Source organism: Cheilinus undulatus, linkage group 22 (genome assembly GCF_018320785.1).
Source record: "Cheilinus undulatus linkage group 22, ASM1832078v1, whole genome shotgun sequence".
Classification (NCBI taxonomy): domain Eukaryota; kingdom Metazoa; phylum Chordata; class Actinopteri; order Labriformes; family Labridae; genus Cheilinus; species Cheilinus undulatus.
In genome coordinates this window covers 9,778,051-9,794,778 of record NC_054886.1, presented here as the reverse complement: position 1 = coordinate 9,794,778, position 16,728 = coordinate 9,778,051, and the positions used below count along the sequence as shown (strand labels likewise).

The 16,728-nt window shown below is 39.9% G+C and overlaps 1 protein-coding gene across 2 annotated transcripts in view; it reads right to left on the bottom strand.

The window, feature by feature from the left end:
* mllt3 (MLLT3 super elongation complex subunit) overlaps positions 1-16,390 on the bottom strand; it is a 69,506-nt gene extending 53,116 nt beyond the window's left edge. For both annotated transcript variants that reach the window (XM_041779930.1, XM_041779931.1), the window contains exons 1-2: positions 16,271-16,390; positions 11,217-11,397 (exon numbers count right to left, since the gene is read on the bottom strand). In XM_041779930.1, the coding sequence (XP_041635864.1) occupies positions 11,217-11,397; positions 16,271-16,282 (193 nt within the window). In that variant the 5' untranslated portion in view covers positions 16,283-16,390. The remainder of the gene's footprint in view (positions 1-11,216; positions 11,398-16,270) is intronic.
* Between the last annotated feature and the right edge of the window lie 338 nt (positions 16,391-16,728).

Sequence of the window (16,728 nt, the reverse complement as noted above, 5' to 3'; positions counted from 1 at the left end):
GACTTGACTTATGTGGTATGTGCACACAAGCCGCAAATTAAGCCGGAGCGGAGGACGGGAGGAGTTAAAAGGTTTCATGTGAGTGCTCCTCTGAATGCAGGCGATGGCCAGGGGCTAACATGTTGGCCCAATCATTAAGGCATCAATCTGAGAGTGAGCACTGTAAGGGGCTTACACTGTCGCCAATGTGGCTAACAGAACAGAACGCACTTTCTTTAAGGAAAGGAGATACTCTCCCACCCTCAGCTATTGTTCTTCACTTCGACTTCAGTGGAGGATTTTCTCTCTCAGTCCACAGGAGGTGTAAATGTGAAGCTTTGGGTCGCCTCAGACATAGAAATGTTGCTGAGTTGCAGGAGTTTTAAGCCACGCCAGCTGCACTTAACCCACCACAGCTCTGTGTCAAATAAGAAAACAAAGCTCCATAGAGACAGCATATCAGCTGTGCTATGCCTCTTTGATGATGCACATTTTAAACCATCTTTTACACACTTCAACACTTCTTATGTACAAAAACACTCACACTTAAATTATGTATGGCCTCATGTCTCATTTCTATGTTAAAAGTGGCACTTAAAATACATGCAAAGACAACAGATGATGATCAACTTGCACATTAAATTAATGCATTAACATGAAAAATGATTCTTTATGAATGAAGGCAACAATCATTTCTCTCTTTTAACCACGGGTCCTTTCAAAAAGTTTTAAAAAAAGTGAAAAAAAAAAAAAAAAAAAAAAAGGTCTGCAAATCCACAGGCCAGTATGCAAGTAGGGATTCACTGTGCCGATCCTGGTGTTTGATATCACTCCAATGAAGTACCTAGACAGGTTATTTGCAAAAATAACCTAATTGCGATTTTTTTTTAACCAAATATTGTGACTGCAATTTAATATGTGATTATTCTTGGGTTAATCGATTTCTGAAGAAATTAATCCATGGTAGCATGAATCTGAATATGGGGGTGCAACAAGCTTTAACCTATAAAGGAGGTGGCTGGGGTGGGGGAGGTGAGGCTGGCTACTAGCTGATCACAGCTAGGGTTTGACTTTCATGAAGTAATACTAGGCTCCATCAGTTTGAGATCGTATGAGTTAACTACTTTTGCTCATATTACAAATGCGATGCCATTCGCTTTGGTTAAGGGAATTATCATTTTTATGTCACTCATTTTGATTAAGAAAAACATAAGTGTGCACAGCAATGGTCGGAGCAAATCCAATGCATTCACAGAATATGTGGCAGGTTATGTCCTGCATCCAACCAATTTGGATGTTTTCACAGTTTTTACACCAACAATTCCACGGCTGCAAGCACAGCAGTTTAGAAAGGAGGTGGTTTTACAAGTTTAAGCACAGACAAGACTAAATGAAGCAGTGAACTTAGTCAGCTGCACTGCAAAGATGGTAGAAACTTCTTGTGACAGTTTGAAAGTGATAAGACACTTATAACCACAGTGGGGTTTGTTTTAAAAGTGCTCTGCTGGGCCTCAGAGAGAATGTATAAGAACATTTATCAGCTGTGTTAATGGATGTAGAGTGACGAGTTTCAAACACATGAAGCTATGACATTAGCACACAGGGCTAAGGGCTAAACCACTCTGGATCAGATACCAACAACTCAATTTCAGATTACATGATTTGAATATTTTATTAGTCTGCTAAAGTCACAAAAATCTTGGGTAACAAAGGAGTCACAGACAAGACTTTCCTCTTCCTTCATGCATCTTGGAAGCCGTTGAGGTTATGCCAGAGTCACCTACTAGCATTAGGCAGACAGAGACCAGAGGAGAGAAACCACTTTCCCTAAAATGTTTTATGTCCCAAATAGACTTATTTCAATTCACCACCTTAAACAAGCAGAGCCATGTCTGTGCTTTATTTACTGTGATATTAAAGCGTGGTTATTACAAACAGCTTTCCCCGTGGGGGGATTTGACTGTTATTATTAAAGTCAGTAACAGTTTCATCCCTAACCACTAGAAAAGGTGGTTTGAGTTTAAAAAGTCCAACATTTGTCCTCGAGTCCTCTCCTTTCCACTTTTTTTTGACTCTGATGAAAAATGTTACAGGGTCAAGATGTAGAGTGAATATGAGGCTAGGAAAGAATCAACTTAAAAATATCCCTAATGAAAACAAACAAAGAGATGTCCCACAGCAGAAAAACAGATGTACCTGTGCTCATTCTCCATGGGAAACTCAGATAAAGGTAGACCAGGTTATAACCTGGGTGTAACTGTGAACATGTTTTTCCTGATCTATTCCAGGTCAGCTGTTCTTTGGTGTGATTAACCAAATATTGACTGTTAAACTGGCCTCATTAAGTTTAATTACTGAAGTCAAAAAGGTTTGCTGGGGTTAGAAGACGAAGTCAGAAACTCAAACTGATGAAAGAGACATGATGGCTGTGTTCTCCTGTAGGTCCTCTGAAGAAAATGTCCACATATACTGATGTTGAGGGACAAGCAGAGATGGGTGTTTCTCTTAAAACAAAAACAATCCAGACAATTAGGGACAGCTGACTAAAAACAGCTGATCAGTGACGTTGTTTCACTTGTGCATCAGCCCGTCAGTAAACATGTCTGCTGTGCAGCTGTCCAAGAGTTATTTTCACCAAAAGCTAGAGTTATCCAGGAATTAAACACACCCATCTTTAAATCTTATCAAGTTGTAGTTTAACATGAAGTATTTACAGCTCATTAAAATCAGAACAAGCTTCATTAAATAGCCACCAGCTATAATCATTTCAACCCTATAATCAAGAAATTATCCAGAACCCTCTTAATATCAGAACACAGCTTCAATAACACAAAACCTACTCATAATCCCAGAGACAATTAAAACCTGCAGTTTACAAGGGATAAAACACTGCTATGAATAAAAGAATACAAGTGAAAGGCGATTATAAATGATTAGAGCTGCTGTAGTCCAGGAAAACTGGATAATCCAGGAATTATCTACAACTCTAAATCAATATTCACAAGCTACAAATATCTAGGATTTACTGAAATTCAAATTAAATTAAGAAACGCTGCACATGTCCAGGAATTAAACAATGCCTTCTATGAATTAGTCTGATCTGTTAGGGTTTACCAACTTTCCTGAACCAGGTTGCCGCTTCCAGGAATTATCCTAAACCATAAAAAAAGGACAATTCTAAAAAAGTTGGGGCGCTGTGTAAAATGTAAATAATGTCATAAACACATATTTTATTCACAACAGAACATAAACAACATATTAGATGTTGAAACTGAGATATTTTACCATTTCAGGAAAAATATTAGCTCATTTTGAATTTGATGGCAGCTCAAAGAAAAAAAAAAAAAAACAGCCAGAGGAGCATTTTGCAACTAATTAGGTGAACTTTTAACAGGTTAGTATTATGAAAGGGTATAAAAGGAGCATTTTAGAGAGGCAGAGGTTCCCCAATATGCAAAAAAGTGCATCTAAAAATTGTGGAACCCTTTCGGAAAAATGTTCCTTAATGTAAAATAGTGAAAACTTTGAATATCCCACTATCTACAGTCCATAATGTCATCAGAAGAATCAGAGAATCTGCGCTGCATAACAGGCATGATTCTGTACTGGAACCACTGCATAGGCTCAGGAACACTTCCAGAAATCACAGTCTCTCAACACAGTAGGCTGTGCTATACACAAATGACAGTTAAAGATAGATCATGGCAAGAAGAAGCCATAGGTGAACAGGATCCAGAAACATCGCTGTCTCCTCTAGGCTAAAGCTCATTCCAAATGGATTGAGGGCAAATGGAAAACTGTTCTGTGGTCGAATTAATCAAAATTAGAAATTTTTTTGGAAACCACAAACTCTGTGTCCTGTGGACTGAAGAGGAGAGGCGCCATCCACCTCGTTATCCACAGTTCTAAAGCCTGCATCTCTGCTGGTATGTGGCTGCATTAGTGCATATGGCGTGGGCAGCTTACACATCAGGAAAGACGCTATCAATGCTGAGAAGTAGATAGAGGTTTTAGAGCCACATGTGCGCCCATCCAGACAACATCTCTCTCAGGGAAGGCCTTGTCTGTTTCAGTAACATAATGCTAAACCACATCCATCACAACAGCATGGCTTCACAGTAGCAGAGTCCGGGTCTTGAATTGGCCTACCTGCAGTCCCGTCCATGGGTTTATGAGATCTGGCAATCACTGCGGTGTTTTAATTTACATTGTACACAGCATCCCAACTTTTTTTGGAATAAGGGTTGTAAATGAATAAATGCAGTAGTTAAATAGTCAAAAGCTGCCAGCCAGTTATTATTCACTGCTATCGTTGAAAAACAAGCTGCAGCTAACCAGGAATTCACCACTGGTTTGTGTAAATCAATGCAGTGGTATTCTGCAGATTTCCAGGAATAATCATCTACTGGGTATAAATATAATTTAGCTGCAGATGTCCAGGAATTATCCAGCCTTAGTGAAATGTTCCCTCCACCTCTCCTGTTCCTCTAGTAAAGGCTGAGGCACAGACTACAGCTTGGATTCTTTGTCTTCAGATTTCTAAAGCTACCTGGACTCATGGAGGGCTGGTTTGGTGAATCTGTCCTTGATTAGAGAGCCTGACAGGCAGAAACAGCACCACAGCCCCGTTTTCAACCAGGACAAATCTCAGTTTGAGGCATTTTTTTCCCTCCTGTAACAAAGAGCACTTTGGTGTTAAAAACCACAAAGAGGAGCCCATCTCTCGGGGAATCTTTGCTGCTCTGCACAGCCCACAAATCTCAAACTCTTTTCACTCAGCTCGCCCATTTCTTCCCCATTACAGCCCCTTACATCTTTCCATAAAAGTGACAATCCTGTGAAATATCACAAACACCTCTGAAGAGATGCCATCTTCAGAGTAGATTAAATGGCAGCCGAGGCTCCAAATGAGGTGCTTAAGCAGCATGAGCCGCTGCCGCCTATTGCCAAAATAGCACCCCCTTCGCTGGTTCCAAAGAGCTTCTTTTACCTCCATTTGTTCAGACGCGCTGCCATTAGGCCGTCTCCATGGCGACGCCTCAACGCTGGCCCGTTAACCGCATGGCAATAATGAAGCACAGTGGCAGCTTTACTGACTGATTCGTCATTAATCTAAATGTGCGTCTGGCAGCTTCTCCGAGCGGCTCCACAAATCACCGAGAGTGTGGGAGGACGGCACTCCGTGTTGTGACTGCTGCACCTCGTGTGAGAGTGAAATTCATAAAAGTGATGACATGATGATGAGGGAGACAATGTTTGGTACAGTCAGGAAACAACTGATGCTAGATGAGCCTACCTGTCGTCAGCATCTCTAAGGAGAAACTAAAACACAACAGACAAAAAGCCAAACAACAGACCCCTCCTAAATCAAATGTGCTAACTGAGCCAAGCAGCAGTGATGGATTTTATTGCACTCTTAAAGGGGGAATGGAGGTATTTTTAATCCTGGGCTCTATTTCTGGGGTCTCGATGACTCATAGATACTAAAAGTTTCAGAATTGCTCAGGTAGATATTGTAAGACGACTGACACAAAGTTCAGACAGCTGCAATGTTAATCAGAGAACACTCAACAAATTGATCTCCATCTCTGTCAGCTTAGCTTAGGTCTGTTAACATTAAAAAAAGAATCCCAGCAAGACAGAGCTTTATTTGCGTTTATAGAAGATTTTTTTAACTGCCAATAGCTGTTACACTGCTCTCATCAGACTACATTGACAAAAACAGCAATTTTTGAAGCAAAACTTCAAAATATGCTGCTGCAAAAATTGCCAGGAATCCATGACCTCATCTTCTTGAATTCGATTCGTTACATCTTAAAACTTTCACCATGCTATCTTGCAAAGTTGAGTCTTCTGCAACCAAATCTGTTTCAATGATACGCCATGAAACAGGAAGTAATTCTCCAAAGGGCTATTAATACTTCTATCACAGAGAAGATTGTTAGACATGAGGGTGTTACATTGCTATTTTTAAAAGCCACTGAACTCAACTGACAAAAAGAGCATGTATCATTACAAAACTAAGGAGTTGCTGATCTTAGCAAGTTTTTTAGTGTTACAATGCAACTTTGGTGTTTAAATATGATTTGTTCAAATTGCACACAACACACCTGAACAATACGGGCTAACTTGCACAGTGTCCTAACTACAGATCGACTGATTATCAGCTTGGACAGTTATCTAGGTCAATAGGGAACCCTTGAACCCTCTCCCATGTTGATGCATGTTGAGTGTCAAGGTTGTGGCACAAATGCAAAATCTGCTGCTGCAACCTTGGCTTTCAGCCATGCCATGTCACGAAGGTGGCTGCTTCTTCGTGACCTCATCTCACTTGAATTTGCTTTGTAACATCTTAAAAGTTTCCCCATACTATCTTGCAAAGCTGAGACTTCTGCAACGAAATCTGTTTAAATGAAGATGCATTACATGCCATAAACAGGAAGTAGTTCTCTAAAGGGCTACTTCTATCACAAAGAAGATTGTTAGGCATTATGCAGCTACTTTGCTCTCATCAAAGCAATTAGACTCTATTGAAAAGACGGTAATATATCGTTGCAAAACAAAGGAGCTGCTGAGCAAGCCCTGCATAAGTTCATCAGCGTAACGGTGCAACATTAGTGCTTAAAGACAGTTTGTTCACACTGATTACAATACTTGAGCAAAGCAGGCAAACTTGAATAGTGTTCTAACTAAGAGTTTACCGATTATTAGCCAGGCCATTTATCAGGTTTATACCAAAGCCAAAAGCAGAGATAAGAAGCCCTTGCACCTCATTGCACTATGGGGCTTGTTGTCAAGGTGAAGACACAGCCACAGGTCTTTCACTCATGCCATGTCATAGAAATGGCTGCTACTCCAAGACCTAACTTCCTTGAATATGCTTTGTAGCATCTTAAAACTTACAACATGCTATCTTGCAAAGCTGGGACTTCTGCAACTGAAGTGGTTTCTATGAGGATGCATTACACGCCATAAAACAGGAAGTAGAAAATTCAGCCCTTGTAGCCAATTTCTCTTGCCGAGTGCTACAAAGAAGCCTCTTGGAGCCATGTTATAAACTCAGCAGGAAGTCCACAATTTTCATCTTATGTTACAAAAATGGCAGAACAAAAATGCCCTTTTAAGAGTTCTTATGGTATCAACTCCTCCTATAGGGAGATGACAAGGCACCAGGAGTTTCTGACAGGAAGATTTTCTTTTGCTTTCAGCACTCAACAGAGCTTGTTAGCTTTTTATTTTACAAAGGGGAGACAGTTGTGCATGAATGAAAGACAGGTCATCTGTGTTTGAGATGTGCCTTGACTTGTGTCAACACCAAGGCAAAACCATGCAATCAAAGGCTCGTCGATACAAAATGCCAAACTTCATAGTGTGAGGTGTCAAACACCTTAAACAAGAGGCAAAAGACATTTACAGAGCAGACAGTTAAATACTCAAATTATGCATGGAAAGCAAGCTTGTAATGCTAAGCAATGCAACATGATATCTGACGCTCGCATGCTGTTAGGACAGTGTAAGAGTGAACTCGCACTAGACAATCCATGCCATATCCAAGCCACAAATGCAAATTTTGGTTAGTTTTGGGGGCATGCTAAAGCTGCCATTTAGATATTAATTTGACTAATAAGATTAAATCCTTACATTCCTATAGTGCCTTGGTGCTGTTACAGTGCATGGACCCTTATAAAGCTCAGGTTTAAAAAATACTCTGAGCTCCGTCTGCATGTGTTAGTAGAAGAAAAGCATTAATGGAGAAAAAGTTGACTCATAAGTGGTTGTAGTTTTAAAGTGACAAAATGTTAAACTCCTCTGAGCAGTTTTAGCGCTGGGGTTCTTCTGATTAATTACACTGGGGCTGAGTTTTAACTAGAAACACAGTTAAGTCCCAACAGATCAGGAAGCACTTTGGCTCACAATTTGTCACCGTGTAAAAACACGCAGGCCCCAAAGACTTCACAGAGATCTCATGGCATGTGTCAAACCAGGAGACTTATTGAAGGTTAAGTATTCTCCTGCTGGGCTTTAGGCCTGACTCTTCGAGCCTCACGTCACATTCATCAAGACATTCTTGGAGTACAGAAAGAGCAGAGAGAGGGATGCAGGCTGCAGATGACAAATCTCATTTGGTTCTTTGTAATCAAAAGCCTTTTAGGAGAAATTTAAGACATCAGGGTTCAATATCAGTAGATAGGAATTTGATTTATAGACGCTCAAAGGCAGCAGGGGAAATGAACACAGTATGAGATTTATAATTTGTGCTTTTTAAGAACTGGAGAGAGCTGAAGTGGATCAGTTTCTAAACTTGGCATTCGTCAAGGTGATGTGTATAAAAGGTAGTCAATATAGTAGACTTTCAGGGTGTTTGGAAGTCCCAAGCCATGAAGAATTATTGTGTAAGAAGATGCAAAAGTTTAAAGCAAAGATTTGTAATGAGAAAAGTTAAAAACTGCAACCGTTTGCAATGGGTTGCTCGCAATTTTCTGAAAGTCTGTCAGTTCCCAGCAGACACTCTAGAGAGATGGTGGATCATTGCCACAGCAATGACTCATTGTGCCTCAGTTTCTATTGTGTCTGGGTGATCAATCCATTGTACTGCCAGATCATCATTTTCTTCAGTGAAATACCTTAAACCACTTTATTCTGTGATCTTTTGCCAGTTTATTCCGGTTATTCCTGGAGCGGTTTGGTCATTGAGAGGGATCTGTGTCACCTCTAAGGAGCAGAAAGAACACAAAAACACCAGATTGTATTTCACAGATGATTTTAACATTGCACTTATTGGCAACAGGTGAGCCAGAACTGTTGATTAAAATATAATAGTCCAAAGATTGCCAACCTAGGGACATGCCAAAAAACTCACCAAAGTTTGCACACTCATCACACCTGGAGAAAAATGTTACATTCTTGTAGCTTTGTGTATGGGCGACAAAAACTGGCTCCACAGCGCCACTTAGATGCCTTTTTGGATTTCCACTGGTTTTACCTACATGCATGAGAATTGGAACAAGTATGTATCATGGCCAAAGGAATAAATAACTGATACACTATCTATTAAAAATATGTACAGGAAGTGAGATCATAAAGGGCAAAGGGCAAATTTTGCAGTTTTTTCAACAACTTACAGGTTGTACATTTTAACGAACCAGTCCAAGGGATTTTATCTGATTGTTTGACGTCTGAAGTTATCAGTAGCTCAAGTTTGCCCCATAGGACGGGGCCAGATGTTTGAATAATGACATTTTCCACCTACATCACTACAAACAATCAGCCCCCGCACAGCTTTCAACACAGACTGAGGATTTTGGGTCTGCATGCATCCTCATTCTGCCTGCGAAAAAAACCTCTTTGACTTCTAAGATAATCCCAACAGGAAATCCACTTCATTTTAACTTAAAAATAAGGCCATTTTTATGGTGCTAAATTACTGTTGGATAGATTATTCTGTTCTGTTCTATTCTTCAAAATTTTCTGCACACAACAGTATCAGACTGAACATGCTAACATCGCATCAATGGTAACAGGAAGTGACATAATAGGGCCAGTTGTTATTCCTATCAAGCTCTGATACTGAAAGAAAGGCCTCAATATTTGTCTACAACACAGTCATGTTTCATTGAAGGAGGCTTCACTGGCAACAGCAAGCATTTCGCTATCTCGCCATTTCACAGGAAGTAGGTGTAACTTTCACATGAAACATCTGACTGGCTTCAAATCTCACATGTATGATCAAGGTTTGCCTCTCTACCCACTCCAATTTTGTGGTTTATCTGTAGCGCCACCTACTTTAAGAAGCCAGTAACGGCTGTAACATAATTTACATGAGAAAAATATCAGTCCTGGCCTTATCACTTCTACATTTTAGCATTTTACTTTGTTATACTGCCACACACAGTTGACGGCAATTACTACTTCATTTACAAAGTGCAATGTGCTCATTATTTTTGATTAACAGACAGCCCCGGGAGGATCTACGTGGTCTCTGTGCTTGCACCGCTACACACCCGCGGTTGTGTAACATCCAAAACATGCACTTGGCTGCAAAGGCCCTTGCAGCCCAAGTTCTTCATGGTTCTGGAGGGCCTCAGCTTATTTGACACAGGTAAGGGGGGTGGCTCAAAAAATGTTGAGAACTACTGCTGTAGCCTATGTATGATGTATCCTATTTAACAGTGGCATTCCTTCCCTCTCTTTGCGAAGCGTGCAACCATAAAACTAATGTGGTCATCACAGTTTTATTCAGATGTTTTTTCTACAGGTAAAAATTCACCACCATTTTATTAGCTCCTACTTTAAACCACAAACACAGAAACACCTGGGAGCTCTGCCATGATAGTACAGTACAGTATAGTATAGCTCCAGGATATATGACTATAAAGCTGGACATATTTACACAGGCAACAACAAGAGGAAGCAGCATTGGACTGCAGCCAAACACAAGTCACATAAAACAACTCCTGAACTCACAAAGAGAAGAAGTGGGGTCAAAATCCTGAACCAGAGGAGGTTTTAATTGATCTCTTCCTCTCCAGATGTTCTGTTAGGACTCCTGAAGCTCAAACACTTGAGCACAAAGAGCACGATGCGCTACACAGAGGAACGCTGACGGTCATGAAACGTGGTCATAAATCACCAAAGTCAGATCACTGTGAGAAACGGCTGCTCCAAACCCAGACTCTGCATGCAACAACCAACGCCTGTGAAGGGACCGATCAGAAAGCATTTACTGCATGTATTTCACATACTGTGTTTTAGTGCTTGTTTGCAAGGATTTAAATGGCTGCAAACAACTACAACAACCACAAGTCTAACCTTTTACACCTCTAAAATTAAAGCAACGTGTGAATCTGTGCTGCAGGGTGTCAAAGAAAAACATCCATCTTTAGATAGACCTCCACACGTCATACTTTGCCCCATTAAACATTATATCCTATTGTAGCCTTCTGTCCTAGTAAGGACACACATAACTGGATTTATTTACCTCCAGACTTTGCAGCAAGGTATAAAATGCACTCTCAAACCAAAACCCAACGTTGCTTTTCTGCACAGTTTGCATTCAAACCCTTAACAAGCCAAAGAGATAGCAAACACAAGGAAAGACAGCTTTTCTGCCAGCCTGCTAACAGGGCCGGCTTCAAGCTGCAGGATGCTCGCCGATAACAGAGGAAACAAAGCTGCTTTGAAGAAACGGCTCCAAAGAAAGAATCAAACAGAAGAGGCAGAAATAAAAGTGGCCTTACCTCTTTTTGGTTTAGGGAAGCTTTCGTGCAGGTGAAATACCACTTTCTCCACAAAGTGCTGGATGTTGCTGTGCTCCGGTCCTCTCACAAACACCATCCAGTCATGGGTGAAGCCTTCCACGGTGGGTTTCTTTCTGAACTGGGCTCGATGACCAAGTTCTAGTTTCACCTGAACAGCACCCTTTGACAGAAAACGACAACGGGTTATTGATCAAAATCAAGTAGGAAAATGTTAACAACATAAAATTTAAAAAACATCCTATTATCAAGTGTTCAGGACTTCTCTGTTTAATGCTGTGATTTCAAAAAGGTTTAATAATTTTAACCCAAAGATGAAACTGCAAAAATATGCGGGCAACATTTGAAAAAGTAGATAGAAACAAGAGAAACACTTGCTACTTGCCATTTCCTACCATTTTTTCACACGTTGCCAACGTACTTGTGCAATTGAAACAGCATGTAGGAGTTTGTCTGCAAATTTGGATGATCAAAATGGTCTTATACAGTCACGGACGAAAGTATTGACACCCCAGGAATTTTACCAGAAAATACACCATTTCTCCTAGAAATTGTTGCAATTACAAATGTTTTTGGTATGCACATGTTTATTTCCTTTATGTGCATTGAAACAAAACAAAAAACAAAACAAAACAAAACAAAAAAGCCAAAATTGACATAATTTTACACAAAACTCAAAAAATGGGCCAGACAAAATTGTTGGCACCCTCAACTTTACATTTGGTTGCACACCCTCAGGAAAAAATAACTGAAACCAATAACCATCAACAAGCTTCTTACACCTCTCAACTGGAATTTTGGACCACTCTTCTTTTGCAAACTGCTCCAGGTCTCTCAGATTTGAAGGGTTCCTTCTTGTCACAGCAGTTTTGAGATCTTTCCATAGGTGTTCAATGGGATTTAGATCTGGACTCATTGCTGGCCACTTCAGAACTCTCCAGCGCTTTGTCTCCAACCATTTCTTAGTGCTTTTTGAGGTATGTTTGGGGTCATCATCCTGCTGGAACACCCATGACCTCTGAAGCAGACTCAGCTTTCTGACACTAGTCCCTACATTGCGGCCCAAAATCTTCTGATAGACTCCAGATTTCATGATTCCTTGCACTCAGTCAAGGCACCCAGTGCCAGAGGCAGCAAAATAACCCCAAAACATCTTTGAACCTCCACCATGTTTGACTGTAGGTACTGTGTTCTTTTCTTTGTAGGCCTCATTCTGTTTTCTGTAAACAGTAGAATGACGTGCTTTTCCAAAAAGCTCTACCTTAGTCTCATCTGTCCACAAAATGTTCTCCCAGAAGGATTGAGGCTTACCCAGGTACATTTTTGCAAACTCCAGTCTGGCTTTTTTATGTCTCTTTGTCAGCAGTGGGGTTCTCCTCTGTCTCCTGCCATAGCGCTTCATCTCATTCAGATTACGACGTATGGTTCGAGCTGACACTTTTGCACCCTGAGTCTGCAGGACAGCCTTTTGACAATTTTTCTCTTCTGTTCACATCCAGGGAGATCAGCCACAGTTCCATGGGTTGTAAACTTCTTGATTATATTACGCACAGTGGAAAAAGGAATTTCAAGATCTCTGGAGATGGTCTTGTAACCTTGAGATTGTTCATATTTTTCCACAGTTTTGCTCCTTATGTCCAGACAATTATCAGCTCTTCTTTCTCTTCTCAGTGCTTGGTGTGACACACACAGGCACACAACACACAGGTCGAGTCAACTTTTAGACATTCTAACTGGCTTCAGCTGTGATTTCTAGATTGCCAGCACCTGTTACTGCCACAGGTGAGTTTAAATAAGCATCACATGCTTGAAATAAAATGATTTACCCACAGTTTTAAAAAGGGTGCCAATCATTTTGTCCAGCCCATTTTTGAGTTTTGTGTAAAATTATGTCAATTTTGGCTTTTTTCTTCTGCTTTTCGTGTTGTTCCAATGCACATAAAGGAAAAAAAAATGTTTACCCAAAACATCTATAATTGCAACGATTTCTGTGAGAAATGGTGTATTTTCTGGAAAAATTCCAGAGGTGCCAATACTTTCATCCATGACTGTATTAGGCATAGAGGATGTCTTCTTTTTTTGCAATGATTTACAAGAGGTTAATGTTGGCAACATTTGGAAAGGTGGCAGGAACTGGTGGGAAGCAAAGAGACAAAGAGACTTTTCCAAATGCTGTAACTGTATTTAAACAGTTTAAACAGCATGTAAGAGTCTGCAACAACTTTTGATTGTTAAAATGAAAAACTGCCCAATATGGGGCGTCTAGGTCTGCCATTTTTGTTGCTGGAGTATAGAATAGGTTCAATACTGTAAACTTAAACTCTAGATTGCACAAATGTGTTGGCAACATTTGAAAAAGGGAGTAGAACTGGTTTAAAGCAGAAGAAGCCTCTTGCTCCTTGCTGGTTTCAAACACTTCTTATACATTTATAATTTAGACAGCACATAGGAGTTTGTCTGCAATATTCATTATGTGAAATTAAAAACTGCCTGATATTAGCTGTCCAGGACTTCTATTTTGTTGCCATGTTAAAGATCAGGTTTGATATTTTTTACTAGAAAGTAGAGAGAGTTGCTGTTGTTGCACGAATATATTGGCAACATTTGTAAAAGTGGGTGGAGTCAGTAAAACTGGCAAAGAGCAAAGGAAACTCTCGCTCTTCACCAGTTCCACCATCTTTCCAAATGTTGCCAACATATTTGAGGAATCTAAACAACATGGACAAGTATGACTGCAACTTTTGATGACCAAAAATGAACAATTGCCCTATTTTGATGTTCTATTTTTGTTGCCATGTTAGCAAACAGGCCCTTGTTCTTGCAAGTTTCACGCATTTTTGCAAGTGTTGCCAACATTATTTTACATTTCAGACTGTGTGCGAGTTCGTATGCAATTTATGATCATCCAAAACAAATATAATTGTCCCTTACTGGGCAGCTAGGTCTTCTATTTTTGACGACAAATCTACCAAACAGATTCTAATATTTTTAACCAAAACAGAGAGAACTGTCTAAATTGCAGAAACATGTTTACAACATTTGTATAATGACAAAATGATTTCAAACAAATGAGGATGAGACAGCTGAGACAGTCTGTTGGTTCTTCGTTAGACCGTCTGTTCAGTTCTGGGTGCAGCTCTGAAAAAGGCACCCAACGCTTTGCTTTACTGCAGTCACAAATAGACATGTGATATAAAATCTTTTTATCATTCATTACTGAATCTCTTTACTGAGAAATAATTAATGAATAATCTATGGAAGAATCAGATGTTTGACCTTTTTTTAAGCTGCCACAATCAAAGAAAACAGAGCAATTCTAGTACAGCAAAGACTGTTATTTCTACAATAATAGAGGCATGTATATATTGGTATTAAGGTTGTGGATGCACTGGATCAAAACCAAGATATCAGCTCATTTTGAAGACATTGCTAATAATATGGCACCAACCAATGCTAGTAGCAGATTTTTATACATTGTACAGTCTAACCACTGATTTAGGGAAGAGGTTTATAATCGGGCAGACCTGTTGGATTAACTCTTATCTGTTTTTGTTGTCAAGCATGAGAGAAAATGTCGGCATTTTGGGAGTCAGAAAACATCTACATCTGCAGTGATGTGATGGTGTCTAAAGCAGTGGGTATACTCTTATTTCATCCCCACAGTTTTCAAGAAACCCATCAGGCAAAGAGCAACTATCCTGTGTAATAAACAAAAACAAGCAGGAGCAGCTTTGGATTTATTTCACCTAAAAATCAAGGATGCATGATATTGGATTTTTGTCAATAGCCCATATGCAGATATCTAGATTCACTTTGGCCAAAATCAATAATTACACCGATATGCTGAGGTAGTTCAGACCCAAATCTTAAATCCTTAAGATACGCTTTAAAAGGTAAGGACCGAGAATGAACGAAGGAAAAGACTTTCCGCTGACACAGGACTATTGGTCCTGACTAAAACTCCACAAACTCATTTGGACATACAGCTGATCTTTACAGCTGTATCAGTTATAAGTATCAGCAGGAATTTCTGCTATCATGCCAATAATGTCATGCATCCCTACTAAGCTCGGCCTTCAGTATAGGTACATCGTCACTCCAGTGGATAACAATCATGATAACATTAACGGTCAAAGGCGAGCTGATTTACCATCACCACCAACTTTAAGCTGAGATAACTGCATGATTCTGCATTTTCAGAGAACTTTTCCTTATTCCTCAGCAGCATTAAGGGTAAAACACTACAAATCAGCACACTAGTGAACTCACAGCACTTTTTAGATGACTTTGCCATCCTAGGAGAGGGGACTGAAATGTGTGCCAGTATAATCTGTTAAGCTGCATGTATCCTACACTACATCACTGAGCACCACAAGCCATATTTAACTGCTATCTTATTTAAACACTAGGTTCAGTATTGGGCCTGGTTTTCACCATGCGTGCATCTCTAATATCAGCGAAGGCTCATATAAATGTGAAACAGCGGTATATCGGATATCATAAAAAAACAGTTTGGTGCATCCCTATGACTGACCACTTCTTACTGTGAACTTCATCCTGGATTTAAATGAAAAAGTCAAGCATGCATGTAGCTAGGTTTCAATTAACAAACTTTTGCCAGCTCTCTTGAAATTTCCATGTTATATCTCATAATGTGGCTGCTAGAAAAACAATGAAAATAACGAAAAAATGACATTTTAACCGGTTTGCACGCTACCAATCGAAGACAATTGCGTCAAAAATACGCCGAAATTTAAATCAAACTCCAGTCACTTTAAAAGAAGTCTAGTTAACTCTTTAAAATATAATTTGTTTACTCGTAAGTAGAAATGCGGAAGTTTTTATAATGTATTTTGTATTGTAATGTTCACCCAGCAGATAGCGACACACGTCGGCTCTTGCTAGCTCGGTTCGAAAATCCTCCTGACGGAGTAAAAAACCACCGACTCCTCCGCTAAGACCAACCAGAAAACAACATCCAAACACGGACTCCATCAGAGCGGAATGTCGGCTAAATCCTCGGACTTGGTACTCACCGAGTTGGCCATCCTTAGGGCCCCGTGTCTCTGTTATTTCATGGAGAATGAGTTTTAAATGAGAGTAGAGGTGAGTACAGTTTGCTTATGACGGCGGACATGGTCTCTCCTGGACTGCAGTCACACTCTACACTTTCAAAGGCTCACCGGCGGTCAATTACCGAAATTAACGACGGCAGCTTCCGCTCACGGTTTTCAAAATAAAACATGTAAAGTTTTCCCTCAGGATGTTTTTCCTTATGCTGGATGCTGTCTTATTTTTGCAATATTTCTTAACTCAGTACCACGAAACTATCTCTTATTTTACTCAAATTGCTTAATTGTCGGATTTCGGATTTTTTAAACATTTCTGACTTTATCATGGAATGCTAACTTTTTTTCTTAAAATTTGAACAAGTTGCATCTCAATTTTTAAAATCAGAATGCTGATGTTTTCCCAGAAGAATTCTGCTGTTTTT